The sequence below is a fragment of the Rhineura floridana genome, chromosome 17, assembly GCF_030035675.1.
Source record: "Rhineura floridana isolate rRhiFlo1 chromosome 17, rRhiFlo1.hap2, whole genome shotgun sequence".
In the NCBI taxonomy this organism is placed as follows: Eukaryota; Metazoa; Chordata; class Lepidosauria; order Squamata; family Rhineuridae; genus Rhineura; species Rhineura floridana.
In genome coordinates this window covers 1,557,106-1,582,278 of record NC_084496.1, presented here as the reverse complement: position 1 = coordinate 1,582,278, position 25,173 = coordinate 1,557,106, and the positions used below count along the sequence as shown (strand labels likewise).

At 48.5% G+C, this 25,173-nt stretch overlaps 1 protein-coding gene across 1 annotated transcript in view; it reads left to right on the top strand.

Annotated features, from left to right (window-relative positions):
* The window catches only part of GRID2IP (Grid2 interacting protein), a 56,934-nt gene that overhangs the window by 11,372 nt on the left and 20,389 nt on the right, over nucleotides 1-25,173 (top strand). Inside the window, exons 4-9 of the mRNA XM_061600294.1 lie at nucleotides 13,454-13,708; nucleotides 15,084-15,169; nucleotides 16,300-16,369; nucleotides 16,712-16,806; nucleotides 19,792-19,975; nucleotides 21,123-21,277. Of these exons, the coding sequence (XP_061456278.1) occupies nucleotides 13,454-13,708; nucleotides 15,084-15,169; nucleotides 16,300-16,369; nucleotides 16,712-16,806; nucleotides 19,792-19,975; nucleotides 21,123-21,277 (845 nt within the window). The remainder of the gene's footprint in view (nucleotides 1-13,453; nucleotides 13,709-15,083; nucleotides 15,170-16,299; nucleotides 16,370-16,711; nucleotides 16,807-19,791; nucleotides 19,976-21,122; nucleotides 21,278-25,173) is intronic.

Below are 25,173 nucleotides of genomic sequence, written 5' to 3'. Positions count from 1 at the left end.
CTGACATTTTCTTTATCCATTTGGCTGAGCGTGGAGACAAAGCACGTGCATCTCCTCTTTCCACTCTGTGCCTCTTTCTACCACCGTTCCCATTCTTCCTCCCCCCCCCCCCGCCGTAGGAGTTGCAGACACTGGAAAAGTGCACAATTGTAGTCTCCCATTCAAGGATGCGAGAGAACAGCAACAACAACAGAAGATGAGCTGCCTTGGGTAAGTGGAAAGTGGCCCTTTCGTGGGCTCCTGAGACTCTCTCTCTCTCTCTCCCTCTCTCTCTCTCTCTCTGTGTTTACAGTATATCTATGTGTGTGTGTGTGTGTAGGTGCCATTATGATTCACACTGGAACCAATTCATTCTGCAGTGAGATATAACACAATTGCACCTGCGAGGGTTTGCTATCTTTCAGCATCCTTTGTGAGATTTTGCAAATGTGAGTCAGTGACTCATCGTTTGGACCCGGCTAAAGAAGGAAGGCAAGAGATAAACTTTTATTTTAGACTTCAGGTTCTGCTGCAGTCCAGGAGATGTGTGAGAGTCCTCTGGTCCAAAGTGTTACATGATGAAAATTACCAGGGAAACAGCTGCTGGGACACAGAGGGGTGAATGTCACACAAGGTCAGTGGGGTAACCAGATGTTCTGGCAAGAGAGGCCAGTTTGGGGCTCCTAGGGGTGGTGATCCAGATGGTGGAGGGTGCTGACATTCAAAGTGACATTTGGCCTGCTCTAAATCTGCAGGGAAATGGCAGGGAATCTTGGTACCACACTCCTTTTAAAGGGTTCTTTTAAAACAGTGGTTCTGGACCTGTGATCCTAAAACTACCTGAGCGGTATTCAGTGCTGGTCCAATGGGCAGAGTAAGCCCATTGAAGCCCATTGAAGTGAATAGACATAACTATCACTTTCATTCAGAGCCAGTGTGGCATAGTGGTTAGAGTGCTGGACTACGACCTGGGAGACCAGGGTTCGAATCCCCACATAGCCATGAAGCTCCCTGGGTGGCCTTGGGCCAGTCACTGCCTCTCAGCCTCATGTAAACCCTATTCAAAGGGTCACCATAAGTCAGAATCGACTTGAAGGCAGTACACACACACATCACTTTCATTCATTTCAATGGGCCTACTCTGAGTAAGACTTAGTTGATTACAATCCTTTGGTTCCATTGACTTGAGAATAGGTTCTTTCTGAGAGCACGCATTACATTGATTGCTTATGTGAGTTCCCCACTACCCCACTGGAACATGGGAATCTGCCTTATACCTAATCAGACCAACTCTTCATCTAGCTCAGTATTGTCTACACTAACTGGCAGCAGCTCTTGGGTGTTTCAGACAGGGAGTCGCTCCCAGTCCTGCTGGGATTCAACCTGGGACTTTCTGCATGCAAAGTAGGAGCTCTACCACTCAGCTAGACTGAAAGACTACCCCCCTCTACATGCACACTTTATTATAGTCTGAATAAACAGGAAATAAAAACACATGCAATAATTAAACCAGCTTAGGTTGATATAGGATAGGGACAGGGGAGAAATTCAGTTCAGTTTGGATTTTAATGTGAACCTACCTACTTTTCAGCTCTGAAAACAATATGCAAAGCTGCAACACAGCTGTCTTTTGAAATGTGCACTTTCCCAAATTTTGCAATGCCATTCTCCAACAACAATAAAAAATGCATACAAAAATGTTATTGTGCATAAAAATGTATACATTCAAGAAGACAGCATACAAGAATCAATCCTATGCAAGGAAATTGCTTTCAAAATGTGTATATTAGGCACATTGCATTCAAAATGTGTGCATTTAGGAGAAATGCTGAGGAATTTTCATGAGGAATCTTTAAAATAGCAAACTATTTGGAGTCTAAGGATCTGGGCTAGCAGTCTGTCTTTATGGGTGCTCCGTATTTTAGGGGGAAAGTGTTTGTAATGCCTGAAAAGGCTATCAGGTTACAACTGCTCCTGAGCTCTGTGCTTCTTGCTGTCATCATGAGTCTGAGGGATGGTGTGAAATCTCCTTGCCTGCTATTGTTTTAGACCAGTCTTGGTGTCCTCCAGATCTTATGCTTTTGTATCTAGAAGGACCATCTCCTCTTCTGAGATCAGCTTTCACCAACCTGGTGCCATACAGATGTGGTGGACTACAATTCCCATCAGCCCTAGCCAGCACCACCATATGATGCTGGGGCTAATAGGAGCTCTGGAGGGCACCAGGTTGGTGAAGGCTGCTTCAGATGATCCGAGATGAACTTTCCCTTTTGTAGTTGCTTTGGACTAAAAAACTACTAATCATCTCAAATGGGTTCTTCTGGTTATATATCTACTGTTTTCTTTAGCTTGCTTGACATGGTGTGTTCCCCACACTTGGTGTACACTGTGGATATATAAAATCAAATTTGTTCTCAACTACCCGCCCCCGCCCCCCAGCAACTCAGGGTACTGGCACCGGCTTCCAAAATTCACTTGAGTTGGCATTAATGCTGGCCAACCCTTTCTGTTCCTGGAAAAGTAAACCTTGATTAAACTTACCATGTTCTTTTTAACCCAGGACCAGGAGATCGTGTGCACTGCTGTTTCATATAACAAACCACAACGACTTGTGGATTTTGGATTGTGGTTTCAGTGTCCAATATTTTCCCCCAAAAGTTATTTCAGGCTATGCATAATTTAAGAGAATCTGTATTCATCACATGAGACCTTTTATAATGAATTATATGTTTAAGCTCTCTTTTCCAAAAGGCTGTTCTGTGTGTTTTATAGCCTTGCCACGTTCATATTCTGCAATGCAGTATGGCAGACTTTTATTTGGCTGTTAATACTTTGGTTACCTCTCAAACAATGGCCAGCAAAGGCAGCAGGGTGCTTGATTAAAAGAGCCTCATCTTCCACATATTTGTTCTTGTTCTCTCGGGGAGGCGACACATTTTTAGACCCAAGCTGCATTCAGCCTCTGCTGGAGGAGATTAAATCTCTTCCCATCAGGGATATGACTCTTCTTGCAGAAGAAAATGCCATGGAGTTCATTTTAGTAATAGCTGAAATGCAATCAGTTTTTTTCCCTGGCTTTGGTGTTTTGTCTCAGTAGAAACTACTCAAAATGCAGCAGTCTTAAAATATTATAGTCATCTGTGAGGCTTGCTGGGTAGATAACACTAACCCTTAAAACGAACAGGATTTTGATTGTCTCCTGTGCAGGCTTTATGTGGGGCAATTGCTGCAAGGTCTGCCATGGTGCGGACCAGGGCTGGCTCATCCATTAGGCAGAGTGACATAGCTGCCTCTGAAGTCCGTTGCTGGATAGACCTAGGCATTCTGTGAGAGGGCGCTGTGGAAGTATTATTATTATTTTGCCACTTTTCTCAGAAAACTCAAAGTGACTTACAAAACAATCATTAAAAACAAGGATAAAACAACCTAAAACACACCAGTAATATATATCAAGAAACAGAGCCAACTCAATCCTACCCCACTATAAGATAAGCAGAAAATTAAAGTCCAAAGGCCTGGGTGAACAAGGAGGTTTTTGCCTGGTGCCTAAAAGCAGAGAGTGGTGGCACCAGGTATGTTTCTCTGGGGAGAGCCTTTCATAAATGGGGAGACACCATTGGGGAAGCCCGTTCTTGTGTCGCCACCCTCCTCACCTCCGTCAGAAGGGGTTCATGGAGAAGGGCCTCAGATGAAGATGAAATAAAAGTCAAGTGCAAGTCCAGTTCACTTCTGTACATGGAACTGGGTGGGGGGGCATCTCATCTTTTGCCTCAAGCAGCAAAAAAATGCCTTGGGCAAGCCCCCTGACTCATTTCTCCCCAGGACCCTTCACTGTTGGTCTGGTGCCAGAGCCCATGGGAAAGTTGCAGGACCATGGATAGCTCTGAGTAGGCCACTTGCTCCAGCAAAGATCGAGAGCGGACTGAGCCATTTCAAGACTTCCTTCACCACCCTCTACCTCTCCTAGGTTCTGTGGGAGGTCTTTGGTTTCTCAGACTTAGGGGTAGGAGGCCATGAAGCTCTGGCCCTAAAGGCCCTGGTGGTATGGGAGGATCTTCTGGGGGCTCCTGTCTTTCAGCATCCCTGAACTCCTGATCTCCAGCAACAGACCCCAAGCCCTGGACCTGATTTGGCTCGTTAGCTGGAGATTCTGCAGCCTCCAGTCCAGAGTGCTGGACTCCTTGATTGCTGCTGGACTCCGGGGTTGTAATAACTGCAGTATGGAACTTCAAGATCTCCTCCTGATGCTTTCCTCCCTTTCCCCTGACACATAATGTACTGTATTATTTGGGGTATTTATACTCTGCCCTTCAATAGAATTCCGAGGGTGGAAGATATAACTTCACTTCCTCTTTCTGTAGCAAAAGACTTGAACAAGCTCAGGGAGGCCCTTTGCAGTTTCATCCAGGTTTGTTTGTGTGTCAGATTATGGGAACCACCATTTGATCCAAAGAGCTTCTTTCCTTCCTGCAAGGGTGCAAAATCTGGTCGGTTATTTCAAAGTCTGCTGGGGTTTGAAAACTCAGAATGGATGGCAAATCAACCAGCGTGATTGACTGTGCTTTGAAGATTGTGAACGTCAACAGAGCCTCAGCCCTTTGGAGCTGCGAGAGTTTGCTTCTCTAGCTCCTGGGAGGAACTCCCCTTTTTCATCCATCAAACAAAATGAGGTCCCCTCTCCCTCCCCACTCTGAACAGCATCACATTTCTTTTGGCACAACCTTTCAGGGCCGGCCCAAGAGATTCTCCTGTCTCAGCCCCGTGCAAGGGCCAACACTTTAAAGAGCTGCATCTTTCAGACATTGGTTCCTCTCTTAATTTATCTCCCCCTAAATTCTGCCCGCTCCTCAAGCACTATGCTGTCTACACTGACTGGCAGCAGTGGTCTTCCAGGGCTTCAGCCAGGGGATATTCCCAGACCTATGTGGAGGTGCTGGGGGTTGAACCTGGGCCCTTCTGCATGCCAAGCAGATGCTCTGCCACTGCGTGGTGGTCTTTCCCCTTCTGTCTTGGTCAAGCCCTGGGGTCACCACACAGCACAGTGCTCAAATGATGAGCTGCAGGCTCCTTCCTTGACCTTTTGGCTGAGTGGATCGCTTTGCTGGCTTGCTTAGAAGAGATCCGTTGCTGGTAGAAGGTTCCTTGCTTCCCATTTTTGCTCAGCCTCTGCAGCGCAATGTCACCCCGTCCCTCTCGGCTGCTTCTCTGCCAGAGTCGTCCTTTGGAAGAGGAAGAAGGATAAAAGCCACTTGATTGGCGTGTATTGAATTCCCCAAGCAGGGAAGGCAGAATCTTCTCTGGTTACCAAAAGTTGCATTGCAGCAGGGCCCTTTTCATCCCTGACAAATCCTAGCCAGTCCTGGAGTCCACCAAGTTGTTATAACATCAGTGATAGCTCTCCAGGGACTGAGCTTCTGCCTATTAATAGGGAAGGTCACCCATTAACTGGCAGAGCATTGGAGCCATTTCTCCTCCCTCCTCCCTTCCCTCTCTCCTCCCCCTCCCCCGTAGATCTTTCTGGCTTTTTGCCCTGGTGATGGTCAGCTGTGGCTATCCAGGCAGATGGCAACAGGGGGTGCCCCTACATGGGATGAATACGGGGAGCAAATTGCACTACTAATCCCGGCAAAAAGCATGATAATAGTAGGATGAGTATACTTGCTCTGTAGGGTGGGGATGTGTATGTCATCTCATCTGTTGTCAGCCAAAAACATGTCCTGGAGTTGTCACAACAATATCCAAAGCTTACTCCTGGCTAGCGATATGAGAAGGCAGCCATTTCTGTATGGACCCATCTCCGTCATGATCAGTGCTGTTTCTGTCCTGCTGCAGTTCAGTTTCTGCCAAATACTACATTATTCACCTCACTGGCCAGATTCACACCATTCATTTATTCCACGATTATTCCACTTTAAACAGTCATGGCTTCTTCCCCCAAAGAATCCAGGGAAGGGTAGTTTGTGATGGGTGCTGAGAGTTGTCAGAAGATGCTCCATTCCTCTCACAGAGCTGCAATTTCCAGAGTGGCTTAAATCAGTCCCTCTTCCCAGGGAACTCTGGGAATTGTAGCTCTGTGAGGGTACTTGGGGCCTGCTACCAATTCTCATCACCCCTTCACAAACTGTAGTTCCCAGGATGCTTTGGAGATAAGCCATGACTGTTTAAAGTAGAATTAATGTATGGTGCTGATGTGACCACTGTCTGCTATTTAAGGTAAGTTATGTAACAATTTATGTAACTTACATTTATTTAAATATAAAGGAAATGGCAAAACAATGTAAAAAAGCCTACATTATTAATTATGTATTGCCTGTGGACTTAAAGAAATCTAACAACACTGATGTGAATGAATACCGACCATATTTGCTTGGCAGATTTAGATTCCTGGCCACAGACAGACATACAAACAGTGGCAGTTTGCACTGCCTTTTCCTTCCTCGTGGAAGCAGCACTAGAACTACCACATGGAGCAAAACGTGCCCCCTTACCCAGGGGTGACTAAAGCCAGTGGAGGCCCCATTTATTGATGATCCTCGCAACTGTAGCCCTCCAGATGGCTTGACCTACAACTCCTATCATCTCCAGCCAGCATGGCTGTCTCTCTAGGCTATGTTTCCATGGCTCTGCTGGCTGGGGCTGATGGGAGATGTAGTCCCAAACATCTGGAGGGCACCAGGTTGGGGAAGCTCTCTTTATTACACTGCACTTGTGAGGATCATTGAGGGGTCCAACATAAGAGGCGGGCCATCCCCACTGCCCTGGCAGTATTGCCCCTGGGAGCAGCTTTTGGATGTTGTTGCAATGACATCCCCAACTAGGGTTGTCAGGCTCAGGGCCTGGGAATGATTCTGTATCATTCAGATATTGAGAATGATTCAGAGAAGAGAAAATTCAGCCAAGTGCAGGTTTTCTTGCAATACTGTAATGGGAAAAACCACAAGGTGAAATTCTCCCTTCCTCCTGCACAACTTTTAAAGATACAGAAGACCTCTTGGTTGCCAGGCCTGGCCTCCAAGAGCTCTTCTGTATCTTTAAAAGTTGTGCAGGGGGAAGGGAGAATTCCACCTTGTGGTTTTTCTCATTACAGTGTTACAAGAACACCTGCACTTGGCTGACTTTCTCTTCTCCTAAAAATACAGGATCAGTCTCAGGCCATGAGCTTGGCAACCCTATCCCCAACACACTTTTGGTTCTGGAGACAGTCCTGTGGACAGTACTGATCCAGATGGGCCAACTGGTCTGACTCAGTGTGAGGCAGCTTCCTGTGTTTGTAAAGAGTGTAGGGGCTCCAGGCAACAGCATCTACCATGTCATTCTCCACTTAAAAAACAAAAGTTGTAGGCCAGATCCAGCCTGTGGTGACAGCTTGTTGCTGCTCTCTTGAAGGGCCCTTTGGCATCTTTCCCAGCTGGAGAGAAGGCTCACAAGGGTCTCATCATGCGTCAGAGACATTGCCAAGATTGGTCACCGTGCCGAAACCGGCAGTTTGTGGCAGCTGAACTGGGTAAATCAGTCCTTCGTTTCAAGCTCATGTTGTCTCTTGAGGCGGAAGTGTTTCTTCACTCCCTCCCCCCCCGTGCCCCAATCTGACCATCTGGCTGGTTTATAAACTACAAATTGAGAGTTATCTGGTCCAGTGCAGTGTTTTTAATCCACCCAGAGATGCATCTCCTTGAGAAGATGGTTGGTCCAAGACAAGCTTAAGTTGTTTTGGCGGCCGCAGATAAGCCGTTCATCTCTCTCCCCTCTACCGGCTCTCATTGTGTTGTCAGGAAGTGACCTAAAATGAAGAAAGATGAAGCAGCCACTCCAGCCAGGAGATTTTGAGGTCCAAATGGGGGACTGGTAGACCACAGGACAAAGTCTCCTCCAGCACAAGGCCCTTTAAATGGCCTGCTTGGCCATTTAAACAAATCAGCAACTGGAATAAGTTCAGGGATTGCTGTTCAAGGAGAGGCCCTGACTACCAGTCTGCATTCTGCCTAGTAGCATTTCTCCTAGTGTAAGGACATGACAGTGCAAGATCAGTGCAAAATTATCCAGGGGCTGAAGCGACTCCCTGCTGGGGAAATGTTGTGACATTTGGGGCTCTTTAGTTGAGGAAAAAAGTGAAAGGGAGAGGCGTGCTAGAAGCATATACTGTTATGCATGGTGTGGAGAAGGTGGATAGAGAGATGTTTTTTATCTCTCTCTCAAATTCTAGAACTCGGGGTCATCCACTGAAGCTGAATGTTGGAAGATTCGGGACAGACACAAAGAAGACTTCTTTACACCTTGCATAGTTATTAAACCCTGCTCCCACAATTTGCTCCCACAAGAGGCAGTGATGGCCACCAACTTGGAGGGCTTTCAAAGAGGATTAGACAAATCCATGGAGGACAATCAGGCTCCCGATGGCTACTGCTGCATTCTGCCTCCAGTGCTGGAGGCAGTATGCCTCTGAATGCCTGTTCCTGGGGAATCACAGCTGGGGACAGTTGCTGTTGTGGGCTTCCCATTGGGGTCGCATCTGGCTGGCCGCTGTGGGAACAGGATGCTGGATTGGACAAACCTTGGGTCTGATATTCTTATAAGTTTGTTGTGAGCCAAAATTCACAGGCTGTTTCCTGATTAGGGCAACTGAGCATGGATTGGGTACCAGCTTGCAGTCAGACAAAGCGCTGGCCTGAGCTGTGCACGGGCTTTCAATTACCTGCTGTCTTGTAGGTCATCACCACTCAATGATGTACAGTTGGATGTGTGGGCTGATTCTTTGCGTGCCCTGAGTAATGGGTCCCTGGTGTGTCCTTGTAGCTCACCTTATGCCCAGCTTCTGTTGTAGCAGGGATCAGCAGGCTGGGCTTGGTTGTTCTTGATGCCATCTGGCCTGTGCCACTTTGGCTTGGCAAGGGTTCCCTATAAACCCCACGAAGGAAGCAAAGGCAGGCAGTCCCCCCTCTCTGTCGCCTCCTCTCCCCGTTCTGTTGCAGTGCTGGTGATGCATCCAGCACCATTCTGAAGTCGTCATTTTGGCTGGGAGCCTGGGAAGGGATTCAAGTGAGTGAATGTGAGACAGGTGTCACCCAAGTACTTGCCCTGAGCACACCCATTGCACAGATGGGGAGGAGGAAGGGACTCAAACCCATGACCCAACAGCCCCGAGGGGCACGTCTTCTCTCCAGCTGAGGCCCAGCGATGAAATCTTGCTGGTCAATCCATCTCTTGAGTATGCCTTGCCATTCTGGAATAGCTGCTCTTGCTGCTGATGCAAATACAGTGGCTGGGAGGTTTTCTCCCTGTGATCACAGGATGTAATTTGAGGCCAATTAATTGGCATGTCCTGGAGCCCTCCTTGTCAGAGAAGCCGCGGTGTCACCTCAGTGGGAAACTGCAGCTGTGTTAAAGAGACAGAACAGGAGGGAAAAAGCTGCCTGACTGGGCTTGGGTGTTTGAGGTAACCTCAGTGCCCCTGACAGAAAGGCAAGCCAGGAGAAACGAGGAGGAGGCTGGAGAAGAAAGATTCAAGGCACCCATTTCCTTGAAAAGGATGGTGGTGGCCCCTGCCTGGCAAAGAGTTAAGGTGCACATATAAGGCACCAAATGAAGAGGAACAAAAATTTAATGCACAAACATTGTAAAACCAGCATAAAACCACTAATTGCCTAAGAAGACTCTCATCGAAATGCGTTTGTATTTTGTTTTCATCTTGCACGGGCACTGATTTATTACTGTAAGTCATTTTGTTTTAGGGATTGTATGCTGGTTTTACAATACATGTTATCAAATTTTTGTTCCACGTCATCTTGTGCCTTATATGTGCACGTTAACTCTTTTCTGAGCATTGTGGTTTTTTGTTGAGGTTGATCCAGGCCTTCCAGTCCCCCTGCCTGGCAAAGCCAGCAATGGGAGAGGGTGAGAAGAGGGTGCTCTGGGGACAGGGATCCCTGTTGATCTGAGATCATCCAGGGATCATCCTGCCCACAGTGATGCCAGCACCAGAGGAACCCTTTAGCCGTCTCTCTGTCTCATAATAATAATAATAATTAAAAAAAATAATAACATTTAATTTATGTGTCGCCTATCTGGCCGATGGCCACTCTAGGCGACGTACATGTAAACAGTTAAAACACAATGGGATAAAATACATTAATACAATATATAAACAATACAGCAGCAACAACAATATTAGTGCAGGGTAAGAGGCATTTCAGTCATAAAAGTTAACCCTCCCCGGAAATCCCAAAGGCCTGTTGAAAGAGCCAGGTCTTTAAGGCTTTACGAAATACATTTAGGGAAGTGGCGTGCCGTAGATCTTGTGGGAGGCAGTTCCAAAGGGTGGGGGCCGCCACTGAGAATGCCCTCTCTCTAGTTCCCGCCAATCTAGCTGTTTTTGTCAGCGGGATTGAGAGAAGGCCCTGAGTGGCTGATCTTATCAGGCGGCATAATTGGTGGCGTTGAAGGCGCTCCTTTAGATAAACTGGGCCAAGACCGTATAGGGATTTAAAGGTTAATACCAACACCTTGAATTGGGCCCGGAAGACAACTGGAAGCCAGTGTAGATCGAACAACACTGGTGTGATGTGATCCCGGCGGCGACTGTTCGTAAGTAGTCGAGCCGCCGCGTTTTGTATAAGTTGTAGTTTCCGGACCGTTTTCAAGGGTAACCCCACGTAGAGCGCATTACAGTAATCCAATCGAGAGGTGACCAGGGCGTGTACTACCAGTGGGAGCTGATGAACAGGAAGGTAGGGTTGCAGCCTTCGTATGAGGTGTAGTTGATACCAGGCTGCCCGGCTCACTGCCGAAATCTGAGCCTCCATGGACAGCCTGGAATCAAGCACAACCCCAAGGCTGCAGACCTGGTCCTTCAGGGGTAGACTCACCCCATTGAACTTCAGGTCAACATCTCCCAACCTTCTCTTGTCCCCCACGAGTAGCACCTCGGTCTTATCGGGGTTCAACTTCAGCTTGTTCCTTCCCATCCATCCACTCACGGATTCCAGGCACTTGGACAAGGTCTCCACAGCCAACTCTGGTGAAGATTTAAACGAGAGATAGAGCTGAGTGTCATCCGCATATTGGTGACACTGCAGCCCAAATCTCCTAATGATTGTCCCCAGCGGCTTCATATAAATGTTAAATAGCATGGGAGAGAGGATAGAGCCCTGTGGCACACCACAATTGAGAGGCCAAGGGTTTGAAACCTCCTCCCCCAATGTTTGTACCCAATGTTGGTACTATCATGCTCGACTGGTGCCATTTTTGGTACCTTTAACCTTCCTCCCCTTCTCTCCATTTATAACGCCTGATGATGCTTTAATGTCTTATAAATATGTACTACTCATTTGTGATGCAGCCAGGCTACTGTAAGGGGCATGGGCAACATTAGGAACATAGGCAGCTGCTGTGTCCAGAGTCAGACCCTTGGCCCATCTAGTTCAATATTGTTGACACTGTCTGGTAGCGGCTCTCCAAGGTTTTCAGACAGGGATTATTTCCCAGCCCTACCTGGAGATGCCATTGGGAACTGACCCTGGAACCTTCTGGATGCAAAGCAGATGCTCTGCTATTGAGCTACGACCCATCACCTGAGCTGACTGTATATTATAAAAATAATTGTTCCCTACTTCATGGTGGCACTCCTGAACAGCTCCAGTTTCCTTCAGTGAAGCTTGCATAGGATAAGTTCCAGGTAATCTCCAAGTGATTTCACAACTGGAGAGGCAGGGGGACAGCCCAGTTTTGTACAGAACAATAAGTGAAAATTATTATTATAGGGTTGGGATTGGGCTGGATGTCCTCTTGGGGCACCTTCCACCCATGTGATGTTATAGCTGTAAGGTTCATGAGCCTGCTGAAGGATTGCAAAAAAAGAAGGAAAAATGTTACACCTGTTTCTTTTGTTAAGTAGATAACTTGGCACATTCTCTTTGGTTGGGAGAAGGGTGCCTTTACATAATTAAAGAGGTGACCAAACGCAGGTGATTTGTTGCCATCGGAGCTGAAGATCTTTCTGGAAGGGGAGCAGAAGGGGGCATGTCTTTCTTCACCCCCTCGCTCCACTGAATGGAGGTGATGTTATCAGGGTGTGTAAAAGAGAACAGCAGAACTAGCAGTCTTGTGACTGGAGGTGCAAACAGAGAGAGAGAGAGAGAGACTGAACTGTTCTCTGTGAGAATCCAAACCCACCAACCCACAAGAAACCTCATGGATGAGCAGGCTCAGTTGTGGTGTTAATGCTGTGAACCTTCCATCGTATGCTCAGCCTGTACGTATGTATAAATCAAGCCTTATCTCACAGCGACACCATTGGTCTCTCCAGTGACCTTCATTCCAAGGAAACCAACCCAAGGTACTCCCTGGAACTTCTGAAACATCTCACCAGTCAGATATGAATGCTTCCTTTTGTGTTTTTCTCTGCAGCCTCTCTTGGAGGCAGGACACTGGGATTCCAGGGGTGTGTTGTTGTTGTTGTTAACATACAATTTTATTGTGATATGATTGAGTTTGGGCTGGATGTCCTCTCTGGTTCCCTTCCGACCTTGTGGTTGTTACAGCTGTACAGTTTCATTTTATTATTGCTTGATTTCTGGTGTGCCGCCCTCCTTGACACACAGAGCCCAGAGTGGCTAGCAACATCTACAAACACAACATTAAGTTGGTGCTTAGAAACCATAATGTAAAGCTGCCAGCAATCTAGTTATGTCTCTGTCTCGCTGTACACACTTTTGGCCTCGCAGGTGAGGTCCATCTCAAACTCGAAATCAAACTCCATGCTGGGTGCTTGGTCCCATCTGGCTGGCAGTCACTGGGCTCTAATATTCTGGGCACCCTGGAAATTGCTGGGAAGACAGAACTGCAAAAGACCAAAGTGCCCTCAGCTGCTCTGCCTGTGTGGGTTGACTTGGCGTGGGCGTCTGCACACTGGGATGCCAGTAGCGGCAAAGAAGCCTTCAGTGGGCTGGGAGGAGGGGCTGGTGAGCTCATTGTGATTTTGCTGTCAGACCATAGGGAAGAGAAAGTACCATCTGTGAGTTTAGCTTTATAAATACTTCATGCTTTCGCGGCTGGCTTGCAAACTACAATGTCACATACACACACGGACGCACCTGCCAGATCTGACGTGCTTCCCACCCAGGAGGAAAAGGGTAGCCGGTGAAATTTCAGTCAGCCAAAGGCACCAAATTGCACCCAGCACGTGGCTGTAGTAAGGACCTGCCTTGCAAGTTCAGTCTTCCCTTTCTGAGGTTTAAGAAAGAGCATCGAGATCCAGCCTTCAGGAGGAGCCGTGCATTACTCCTGGAATAGCAAGACTTGCAGCAGCTGAGGATCAGAGAACTGTGCGCCACCTCCCTCTGTGCTCATCTAATTGCTGGGTTTTCTCCCCCTCCCCTCCGATGGGTTTGTAAGGCTCTGGATTGCTGGCTGCAGCCCCAGCTGTTGGCCAGAGGTCTCTGACACTTCCCCAACCTCCCTCCCTTGCCATGTTCTCCAGGATCTTCATCCCCAGGAAACACCGGCAACGCTTTGACGAGGTGGTCTCCCAGAGCCTCATCAGCAAACTGTGCCGTGCCAAGAGCGAGCAGCCCACCACCCGGCTGAGGCGCAGCCGCAGCGAGGACCACCACGAGCGCCTGCTGGTCTCCACCCGGGCCAGCTCAGTGCCACGAAGCCACGAGGAAGGCTGCAAGGGCTTGAGGAAGGCTACCTCCCTGATCGCCAGCAACGTGGGCTCAGGGGCGGCTCGCAGGTAAACTCCTCTTTCCCTCAGATCCTTTGAAGCCGCCGCAGGTGGTTTTTTTTCCCTATGATTTAAAAACTATAAATCTGTATCTATAAATCTAAAGAATGAAGAATGAAGTCATCCCTGCAGAAGAGTAAGGACTGCAAAACAAAACTGCATGATTCAAGTTAGGATTTTATTTTATGTATGTGTCTTTAGAACCAGCGTATCGCCAATGTGGTGCCCTCCAGTTGTTGTTGGACTGCAGCTCCCATCATCCCTGACCATTGGCCCTGCTGGATGATGGGAGCTGAAGTCCAACAGCATCTGGAGGGCACCATGTTTGGGGACAGCTGCTGACCACCAGTTGCCCTCAGACCATTATTGCTCTGCTGCAATTGTAGCTCAAGTGAGAGCGCTTGGGCATGAGAGGCTGAAGGGACACTGTCTGTGATGATGGCCACGTCCTCCCTCCACTGTCGGAGGCAGGAGCCTCTGAATACTAGTTAATGGGAACCACACGGGGGGAGGTGCTGTTGCACTCTGGTCTGCCTTGTGGGCTTCCCATTGGGGCATCTGGGAGGTCACTGTGTGAATGGGATGCTGGACAAATGGGCCCCCTTTGGCCTGACCCATCAGAGTTCTTCTTACGTTGGTATGTTCTGTCTCCATTGCCAGAGGCAGTAATATCAACTGCTGGGAATTGCAAATAGGGAGATTGCTCTTGCGCTCAGGTCTTGCTTTGGGGCTTCCTACTGGGGCATCTGGTTGGCTACTGTGAGGACAGGGAGGCTGGACTAGATGGGCCCCCTTGGTCCTGGCCCAGCTGCAAGGACAAAATCCTGGTGCGTGGGAAAGGTTGGTTGGTTGGTTGGTTGGTTGGTTGGTTGGCTGGCTGGCTGGCTGGTTGGTTGGTTGGCTGGCTGGTTGATTGGCTGGCTGGCTGGCTGGTTGGTTGGCTGGCTGGTTGGTTGGCTGGCTGGCTGATGGTTTTTAATACCCTGCACATGACTGGTGCAGAAGGAAGAGAGGGTCAGTCACTGGGGCAACAGAATGCAGGTACTTATTATTTATTTATTTATTATTTGATTTATATCCCGCCCTTCCTCCCAGCAGGAGCCCTCTTGGTAAGTACACAGGCACTGTCTGACTAAGGACCAAACTGCAACTGCAGCTTGGCACTGATGTGCTTAGTTTGCTTCTAAGACCGAGAGCTTGAAAAGGGTTTTTGACAGGCACCAGGAGAATAGAACAAGGGAGCTTGGGGGAAGGAGCATAAAAGCCACTTGAAGGCTTGGCTCTATTTTGGAGTTTCCATCAGGAATGGCTCACACATTGCTGAGGCTCCTCCACCCCTTTACCAACTGCCGTAAGATCTAGTAACTTGCTTTCTTTCCCCCAGGACTGTCCGTGTCTACAAAGGCGGCAGGAGCTTTGGCTTCACATTACGTGGGCATGCCCCTGTGTGGATTGAGTCAGTCTTGCCTGGTAAGGAGAAGCAACATTCCCTGCATCATACCTCTGATGATTTCATCTCCAGAAATGACACTTGCAAGGTTAACTGAAGTTCTGTTTACTTTTTTTTTCTCTGATCAAAGGATGCTGGACTAGACGGGCACCTTTGATCTGATCTGTCAGAGCAAATTGTCATGTTCTTAGCTTAGGAACACAGGAAATCAGTTCATTAGCTCAGTCCATTCTACTGTGACTGGCAGCAGCTCTGCAGGATTCCAGGCAGGGGACATTTCCAGCCCTACCTGGGGATGCCATTGAGGATTGAACTGGGCCCTCTGCAAGCAAAGCAAGTGCTCTAGCACTGAACTATGACCTTTCCTGCAAAGCGTCATCACCAGTACTTTGTTCATACACACACACTTTATTATTATTGTTGTTGTTGTTGTTGTTGTTGTTGTTGTTATAAAAAGCCAACATTACAAATAAATCACCACATTCTTCACCAGTGCAGCACAAGCTGAGGACTGCTTGACTGCAGGGTCATCAAACGTTACCTCCTTCCACTCTCTTTTGAATGCTGTGTCTCACTGAGTTAGGGGAAGGGCCAAGTGGCCCTGTCATCAATGGGGATTAAGTTTGCTGTCAGAATTTGTGGGATGATACATAAAAACAAGCCATTCATAAAATACACAGTAAAACCACCATAAAACCAAACATTATCTCAAAACACTTGGTGGAATACGAACGTCTTAGTCGTGGACCTGAAGTTCAACAAAGAGGGTGTCTGTCTATATCTCAGGTGGGAGGGAGTTCCACTGACTTGGCCCCATTGCACTGAAAGCATGGCTTCTAATCATTTTGAGCCGTGTACCTGAGCCATGAGGAACCACAGAGATTTCCCCGAAGGTCTCAGTAATCAGGTGGTCCTTAAGATATACTGGACCCAAGTTGTTAAGGGCCTTGTACATTAATACAAGAACCTCGAACCTGGGCCAGCTTTACCTTGAAAGATGGCAGATAAGTACTTTAACCAAATCAGTCAGTAAAGTCTCCTTCATATCTCTTCATATCTCCAGGGAACTCTGTGCGTGAGTGATGCTTTTGAGGCTGGTGATCATCAGCCCGGCCCTGAATGTTCTTACTGTTGCTGTCTCCTCCTATAGGGAGTCCTGCTGACAAAGCATCCCTGAGAGCCGGTGACAGGATCTTGTTCCTGAATGGCCTGGATATGAGGTAAAATGGCTGTTCCTTTATTTCTCCCCGTGACCACCCCTGGGGTTTAATGCATGGGCTGTGCGGTGCCTCTGCCCAGAGAGGCCTGGATTGCACTAATCCCTTCCACACCCCCTCTGGGATTCCACAGTGAATAAGGGGATGGGCCACCCTCCTTCAACCTTTGCCAAGCTGGTGCCCTCCAGATGTTTTGGCCGTGCTGGCAAAGGCTGCTGGGAGTTGCACTCCAAAACATCTGGAGGGCACCCGGTTGGCGAGGTCTATGCAGAACCCTCCCTGAAGGGCTTTTTGTGTGCCGCGTCTGTCCTTGAAATGTCGCGGCTTCTTTCCTCTGCTCTGCAGGAACTGTTCCCATGAGAAGGTTGTGTCTATGCTCCAGGGCAGCGGGGCAATGCCCACCCTCGTGGTTGAAGAAGGCATTGTTAGCTTTTCTAGCGGTAAGATCGTAGATAAGTCGAGGGGAAGATTTGGTCTCGAGTGTTGGGATGGGCTTTGTGTGCACACATTCTGCTTTTTTCTCAGCCTCACTGTGAGGCAAGGCGCCGTCTCTCACCCGCAGATGGTCGTATCTTCTAGCCCAAAGACACCCAGAGTAGTAACCCTGGAAACTTCTACAGCACCTTTGGAAGTCTCCATCAGAGAACCCTCAGAGTGCCCACAAAACTACAGCTCCCAAGGGGCAAAGAGAGCATCACCCTATGGAAAGGCTGCTGCTCAGTGGCAGAGCACCTGGCTTGCATGCAGGTGTCCCAGGTTCAGTCCCCAATGGGGTCTCCAGGCAGGGATGGCAGTGTCCCCTCTCTGAGCTGCTGCTAGCCTGGGTCAACAATCCTGAGCGAGATGGACCTATGCTGGTCTGATTCTATATAAACCAAAAGCAGAAAGTGGCAAGCATCCAAAAAGTCGAGAATAAAAAAAAGGGGAAATCCAAAGATGCTGGAAAATGTGGTATTTATTTTCAGAAAAAGCCCTAAAGCATCTCCTGACAGAGCTGGGAATATCCGCTGCCTGAAATCCTGCAGAGCTGCTGCCAAAAAAAGGCCTTTTAAAAAAGATAAATACCACATTTTCCAGCATCTTGGGATTTCCCCCCTTCTCGTCTGACTCGACACCAGGCAACTTGCTCTTTTTTTGCCCCAAAAGCAGCTGAAATGATGGAAAGGGGGGGGCTTAAGAGCTGTAAAGGTAGGGCCTCTGCACATGTTACTGTTTCTGATGTGGCATTTTTTTTCATTAGCCCCTTTTTAATGAATTATCTCATGCTACCCTAGAGACAACACTGTATGTAGCGGGGATTGTGTGTGTGTGTGTGTGAGCATGTATTTGATAAGGCTTGAATAGATAGTGTGTCTGTTCCAGTGGGTGGACACAGCAACGGCATGTTATCTGTACACTGTGTCATTTCCACATTGGGGAAAGCAACATTTGAAGCCACTGAATGTTTGCGAAAAGGAGGCGTGGGTCGCAGCAAGAGGATTTGGCTGCAGGATTTTCCCCTGGGACAAGAGACATGTGCTTTGAGAGGGAGGGGCTGATCTTCCAATGGGAAGTGTTGCCACTTTAGAAGACAGGTTCAGAACAGTGATTAATGGAGGGCGGAGACGCCTTGGCATTGTGCATGCCAGTTAAACTTCCAGAGTGAACCCTAACTCAGATTTATCACGGTGGGAGTTCTTTCCGGACTATGTTATTTCAGACACATCCATCAAGGTTAACAACCTGCCCCATCTTAGCCCTCTGTGTCTTCCTGTGACCTCAGAGGACATTTCTGCCCAGTTAGATCTTGCCTGGTTTGGGGCAGCAGCAGTTTATAGCTTGCCATTTTGCAAACAAGGCAGTGATCTCATTTGGGGAGGTAACGTGCATACGGCAATAATGGAAACCGTTGCCCACCCCTGTGACACCACAAATATTTATTTATTACATTTCAAACTCACCTTTCCTTCAAGGAGCTCAAGGTGGTGTACAAACATGGTTCTCCCCCTCCTGATTTTATCCTCACAATAACCCTGTGAAGCAGGTTAGGCTGAGAGACAGTGACTGGCCCAAGGTCACCCAGAGAGCTTCATGGCTGAGCAGGGATTTGAACCTGGGTCTCCCAGGTCCCAGTCCAATGTTCTAACCACACTGACTCATGAATGCACATGAAACTTCCCAGAATTGCAATCGGATATAGTGTGGTGTATTGGTTAAGGTGCTGGACTACGACCTGGGAGGCCAGGGTTCGAATCCCCACCCAGCCCTGACGCTCACTGGGTGACCTTGGGCCAGTCACTGCCTCTCAGCCTCAGAGGGAGGCAATGGGAAACCTGCTCTGAATGCCACTTACCATGAAAACCCTATTCATAGGGTTGCCATAAGTCGGGATCGACTTGAAGGCCGTCCATTTCCATTTCATTGGGAGGGCATTGCTTGAATCCTTCTCATGGTCCACATCCTATGCAATGAGCATTAAGGGTACAACCCGAGGCATACAATGACTGCATACACACCGTACACTGAAAGCACATCGTTTCCCTCAAAGAACCTGGGAACTGTAGTTTGTTAAGGTTTCTGGGGATTGGAGCTCTTTGAGGAGTAAACTACAGTTCCCAGTATTCTTTAGAGGAAATGATGTGTTTAAATGCATGGTATGCACACAGCCACTTACTGGGGCATAAGCCCCAGAATGGGATGGCCTTGTGAGTAAACTTGTATAGGGTTGCACGGCCCATCGTGGTGAAAGTAGCTCTATAGTTTGTCTCTCTCTTTTACATGGAAACAATGCAGAGAAAAGTGAGATTGCTGGATCTGGGGAAGGGCCAAAGCTTGCCCTGTTCCCAGCTGGCCTAAGCAGGCGGCGTAGGTATGTTTGAGGCCAGGTGGCAAAGAGAGCTCTCCCCACCTGGGGAAGAGCCATAGCTCAGGGGCAGAGCACCCGCCTTGTATGCAGAAGGTCCCAAGTTCAGTCCCCAGCGGCACCTCCAGGTAGGGCTGGGAATGTGCTGTACCTAGTGTAAAACCCTGGAGAGCAGCCGCCAATACTGAGCCAGATGGGCCAATGGGTCTGATTCAGTATGGCAGCTTCCTGTATCCCTATAATTCGTCCTGTTATTGAGGACCGTGAGAAGTAGAACCTGGCCTTATTCTTCGAGAAAGGGCCGTCGCTCAGTGACAGAGCAGAGGCTTTGCATTCAAAAGATCCCCAGCAACAGAGGTAGATGGACCAATGGTCTGAGGCAGGAAGAGGCAGCTTCCTCTCTTCCTAGGCACCTGTAGGAACAATGCACAGCCTTCAAGCCAAATGAGAGGGAAAGGTGGGCATTCATTGTGCAAAAGAACACAAAAACAAAAAGCAAGACCCTGCTGAAAGGGTGCTGGGGAGGTCACTACCTTGGCTCGAAGGCATCTTGCTTTACCATGGTTTGTCCTTTTCGATGCAGACGGCGAGTCGTCGGAGGCCCCCAACTCCTCCTCAGCCCTCACCTCCTTGCAGTGGGTGGCTGAGATTCTGCCCTCCAGCATCAAGATCCAAGGGAGGACCTTCCACCAGCAGCTGGAACATCTGCTCACGCCGCCTGAGCGCTACGCCATCTGCAAAGGGCTGGAGAGTTTCTTCCAGCACAGGTGACACGCTGGTTATTCCATCCATCCATCCATTCATTTGTGAGTGGGGCCGCTTCTGAGGATCCATTTCGTTGGCGCTGTCTGTGGCGTGAGTTCTGCATCTGGGCATAGTGTGGTCCTTGTGCACCCAGCACATACAACGGGAGTCTGCAGTTACTATCCATGAGAACTAGTCATGATGGCCAGGCTCTGCCTCCCTGATTGGAGGCAGCATGCATATGAATACCAGTTGCTGGAAACCACAAGAGGGGAGAGTGCTGTTCTGCTCAGGTCCTGCTTGTGGGCTTCCCATTAGGATATCTGGTTGGCCGATGTGAGAACAGGATGCTGGACTAGATGGGCCCCCTTTGCCCTGACCCAGCAGCCAGGCTGTGCTGACGTTCTTATGTTCTAATTTCCTTCATCACTTGAATGTGGCAGGAGCCAGGGGTTGGCACCAGGAGTCAGCCGCTGGGCCTCCACCGCTATCAGGTGATTATTATTAGGAGAGCATCCCACTACTGACACCATGTATGTACTACTAAGAGAGCTGGGAGAGGTCTGACTTATTCAGGTGCTTTATTGCTGCCACTAAGTGAACAACAAACAAATTCCTGATGGCATCATATAGCTGGACAAACTAGATGCTTTTCCGCTGGCATGGAGGTCAAGTGATGCTGCCCTGGGCTCCTGCTGGGAGGAAGGGCGGGATATAAATCAAATAATAAACAAACAAACAAACAAACAAATAAGTGATGGGGAAGCCTCACCTGCCTAATCTGTACAGGTCTAATTAATTTTTTTAAATAATGATTATTACGTTTATATCCCACCTTTACTCCAAGGTGACGTACGTGGTTCTCCTCCTTCTCCATTTTATCCTCGCAAAAACCCTGTGAGGTAGAGCAGGGTGAGAGACTGTGACTGGCCCAAGGTTACGTGGTCAGCTTCATGGCCGAGTGGGGCTTTGAACCCTGCTCTCCCAGGCCCTAGTCCATCACTCTAACCACTACACCACACTGGATCTTAATTTGCCCTTAAGGGCGCAAGGGCAGCAGTGTCAAGAGTCCAGGCCCCTCTATTTTAATCATGGTGGTCCCAAAGAACTGTAAATCATAATTTCCAGCTCTCCCCGAAGTGACAGTTGCCTTTCCTCTTGGCCACTCAGGAACATCGACACCCTCATAGTGGACGTGTATCCCGTGCTGGACACCCCCTCCAAGCAGGTCATCTGGCAGTTCATCTACCAGCTGCTGACTTATGAAGAGCAGGAACATTGCCAGCAGAAGATCGCCAGGTTCCTTGGATACAAAGCGGTAGCAGGTGAGTAGCAGCCGGTGCCTGGCAGGGAGCACCCGTGGGTGGCAACTCCCAGCTTCTTAGCAGCTGCAGTGCTCCTGTCAGTCTGGACACCTGCAGAGCACAGTGCCTTTGCCCTCCCTCGCTTTCTTAGCTTGGGCAGAATGGGAAAGGGAAGCTTTTCGGGGTGATTCAGCGAGCCCAGATCGTGGCCTGGGGACTTCGCTCCCCAGACAGCTAAGAGCTTCTCCTCCCTCCCTCAGTAGACAAAGTGAAACCATCAGGGCAAGAGGCTGAAAGACAGGAGACAGCCAAAACCTGGGCACGTAACAGCGTGCTTTGTCTTTAAGATGTTCTTAGTGCTTCACCATTTGGGCTGTCCTGGGCTCCCTTTGGGAGGAAGGGCAGGATATATTATTATTATTATTATTATTATTATTATTATTATTATTATTATTATTATTATTATTAATAATAATAATAATAATAATAATAATAATAATAATAATAATAATAATAATAATAATAATAATAATAATAATAATAATAATGCTTCTGAATAGCAAATGGGAAAATCTCATCATACCCACCAGTAGGAACCCAATCCTCGAGGCCAGATTTCCCCAACCTGGTGCCCTCCAGATATTTTGGACCGCAACTCTCATCAGCCCCAGCTAGCATGGCCAATGGTCGGGCCCAGGAATTGTGATAACTAGCAAAACACAATTTATGGTGACTCATAACCGGCACCACATTTGACAAACTGAAAAATGAAACGTAATCAGATTGCGAACCCCATCCCTAGACACCAGGTTGGGAAAGGTTCTGCTACAGCAGCGGTGGGGGTCCCTTTTCACCCCAAGGGCCACATTCCCTCATGGGCAACATTCTGGGGGCCACATGCCACTGGTAGGTGGGGTGAGAGGCAAAAGCGTGTGTGTGTGTGAGGGGGAGCAATGCAGGCCACTCTCAGCTTTGTACAGTAGGCCACATTTTACTGGCTGTGTGCGCAGTGGGTCACTCTTGGCACGCAATGTTTCAATATGCTTTTTGAGTCTTTCGCCAGATGGGTTTTTTTGAGCCTTGAGCCTGTTTTGTATTACAGTGCCTTTTTTTTGGTGCTTTTATTATTAATATCATACTGTTATTTTCATTGCATTCTGTAATTTTTAACCAGCTTTATGTTTATGCAAACTGCTTTGAAACCTCTTGTGATGAAAAGAAGTATGTAAACAAACACGGAGTGTCTCCAATGTTAGTCATACTCAGAGTAGACCCATTGAAATTAATGGACATGACTAACACAGATTCATTAATTTCAGTGAGTCTACTCTGAGTAAAACTTAGTTGGATATGACCCATGGTAAACAAACACATTCGAGAGTCACAAGAGTCACATCCACAGACATCTCTCTGTCCTGTCTCTAGGCAAGTGAGAAGGCAGTATCACAACTCAGAGACACATTCCAGCCAGGTGAAAGCACTTGAGGAGGGTGTGGGCAAGGAAGGGGTATGACCTAGAGAGGAGGTGTGGCCTCAGGAGAGTCCCAAGGGCCTGACAGAAAGGCCTGGAGGGCCGCATTCATGAGGCTCACTACCCTTGAGTTAAAGTATCCAGCCAGCTCATAGGAAGAGCAGACTGCCAAGGGCTCCTTTCAGGAAAGTGCCAGCGCTAGAGAGCGGCGGCGGGGGGATTAACGCATCACCCAGATTCCTGCCGCGAAGGACCTACGCCTGCTACTTCCTGCACTATTGCTCCCTCCGGTTGCTGTGGCAACTTTGGCACCAGCTGTGTGTTTTGGGGGATTGTGGGCATTAGAACCTGACACGGTAAATTTAGAATGAAAGGTTTTAATCTTCAGCTTTGGGGATGGTTATTTACCAGCAAATGCCCGTGTTGGTTGCAATGAGATTATTTTTACGCCAAGGAGCAGCTCAAATGCCAGTGAAGCAAAGAGGGGGCCCGTGCGTGGAAGGAAACAGAGGGCACTTTTGGACTGTGGACTCGGAGGAGATGTGTGTAAATGCAAGTCCCGTCACAGGGAGCAAAAGCATCAGCCAGCAGCAGAGGAAGCTGCTTTAGACTGAGTCAGACCTATCAAGCTTGGCATTTCTGACACTGACTAACAGCAGCTCTGCATGGTTTCAGGCCAGCCCTACCTGGAGATGGTGGGAATTGAGCCCCAGGCCTTCTGCATGCCACACGGCTGCTCTGCTCCTGAGCGACGGCTCCTCCAGGAATGGCTCCAGCAGACTCAGTTCATGTGGCCGTGACCTCCAAGGATTCTGAGCTTCTGCCTGGTGTCACTCTGGCCCCTTTTTTCTGCAGCCAGACCCAACCTGGCTGGCTGCTGCTAGCAGACAGAGAGAACAAGTCATGAACGGATGCATCGTTTGACCAAAAACCCCTCGTGAGGCTGCCCTGGATGCAGCCGTGGCCGGGGGTGGTGGCGACTGCAGAAGCCTCCCCTCCTGCATTGCATTGACATCCCACCCTTCTTCCAAGGCGTTTACAAGAAGAGCCCGGCTGGTGGATAAGGCCCAAAGGGGCCCACCTTGTCCAGTGCTCTTTCCTCACAGAGGCCCACTAGATGCCCCCATGGGAAAAGGCCCGCAAGCAGGACCTGAGTTTGACAGCACACTCCCTGCTTGTGCTTCCTTGCAGCTGGTCTATAGAGGCACGGCACCTCTGATATAGGAGCTAGTACACAGCCACTCTGGCTAGTAGCCATTGATAGCCTTATAATCCTCCATGAATTTGTCTAATCTCCTGTTAAACCCATCCAAGATGTTCCATAGTTTTACAATGGGCTGTGCTCAAAGAGACTTTTATAATCAGAACAACAGAGAGAGGATGACTGGTCCAAGGTCACCCAGTGAGCTTCATGGCTGATTTGAACCTGGGGCTCCCCAGCCCTAGGCAAATACTCCACCATGCTGGCTCTGGTACGATCTGGCACCTTTTATCTCCTGCCATAGTTCAGTGGTAGAACGCCCGCCTTGCATGGCGAAGGTCCCCAGTTCAATCACCAGTGGCATCTCCAGGTAGGATTAGGAATGTCCTCTGCCTAAAACCCTGGAGAGCTGCTGCCAGCCAGTGCAGGCAATACTGAGCTAGATAGACCAAAGGTCTCACTCAGGATAAGACAAGCTTCCTTGTCTTACATTATGCACATAACGTGTCTTGCTATGTAGGTCCCAAGTTTAATTCTTGATGTCTCCAAACTAGGATGAAAAAGGTCCTGCGCCAAGACTTTGAAGCAGTGGCTGTCAGTCACTGTGTCTGTACTCAGCTAGACAGACCAGGAAGGCAGAGAAATGGGGGGTTCCACCTGAAGAGGGGCAATGGGTTGCTCAAAGTGACAAGTGCAGCCAGAACCAGCAGTTGCTATTTTGTGCTGGCACCCACAACACTTTTATCAAGACATGAGGACCGGCACGCCATTTTTTACCCTCCCCCCAAAAAAGCACTAGTTATAAATAAGAAGGCAGGTAGGGACAGGCTGGCCATTGGAGGTTGGTGGGTGGGGTTGCCATTTTCCTGTCCCACAAATCCAGACAGGCTAATTTGCAAATTTATTTAATTTAATTTATTTATTTTATTTAATTTATATACCGCCCGAAGCCCGAAGGCTCTCTTATGCATATTGATGGTTGCTAAGAACAATGGAAGGCACGAGTAGGCTGATTTCTCACAAAATGGGCAGAAAACTGCCTCCACATTTTGCCTTGTATCTCTGGATCTACAAGGACTAGAGACTTGTTTTAAAAAAAAAAAAAAAAGCTGAGAATCTGGTGGGCACTGGGTAGCATGGATAGAATCTGGGTAAAATGCAGCTAACTGGGCAATATGGCAACCCTATTGGTGGGGATTTGCCCCAGTGGACCAGGGTCCACTGCATATAATGCCAGATGAGACC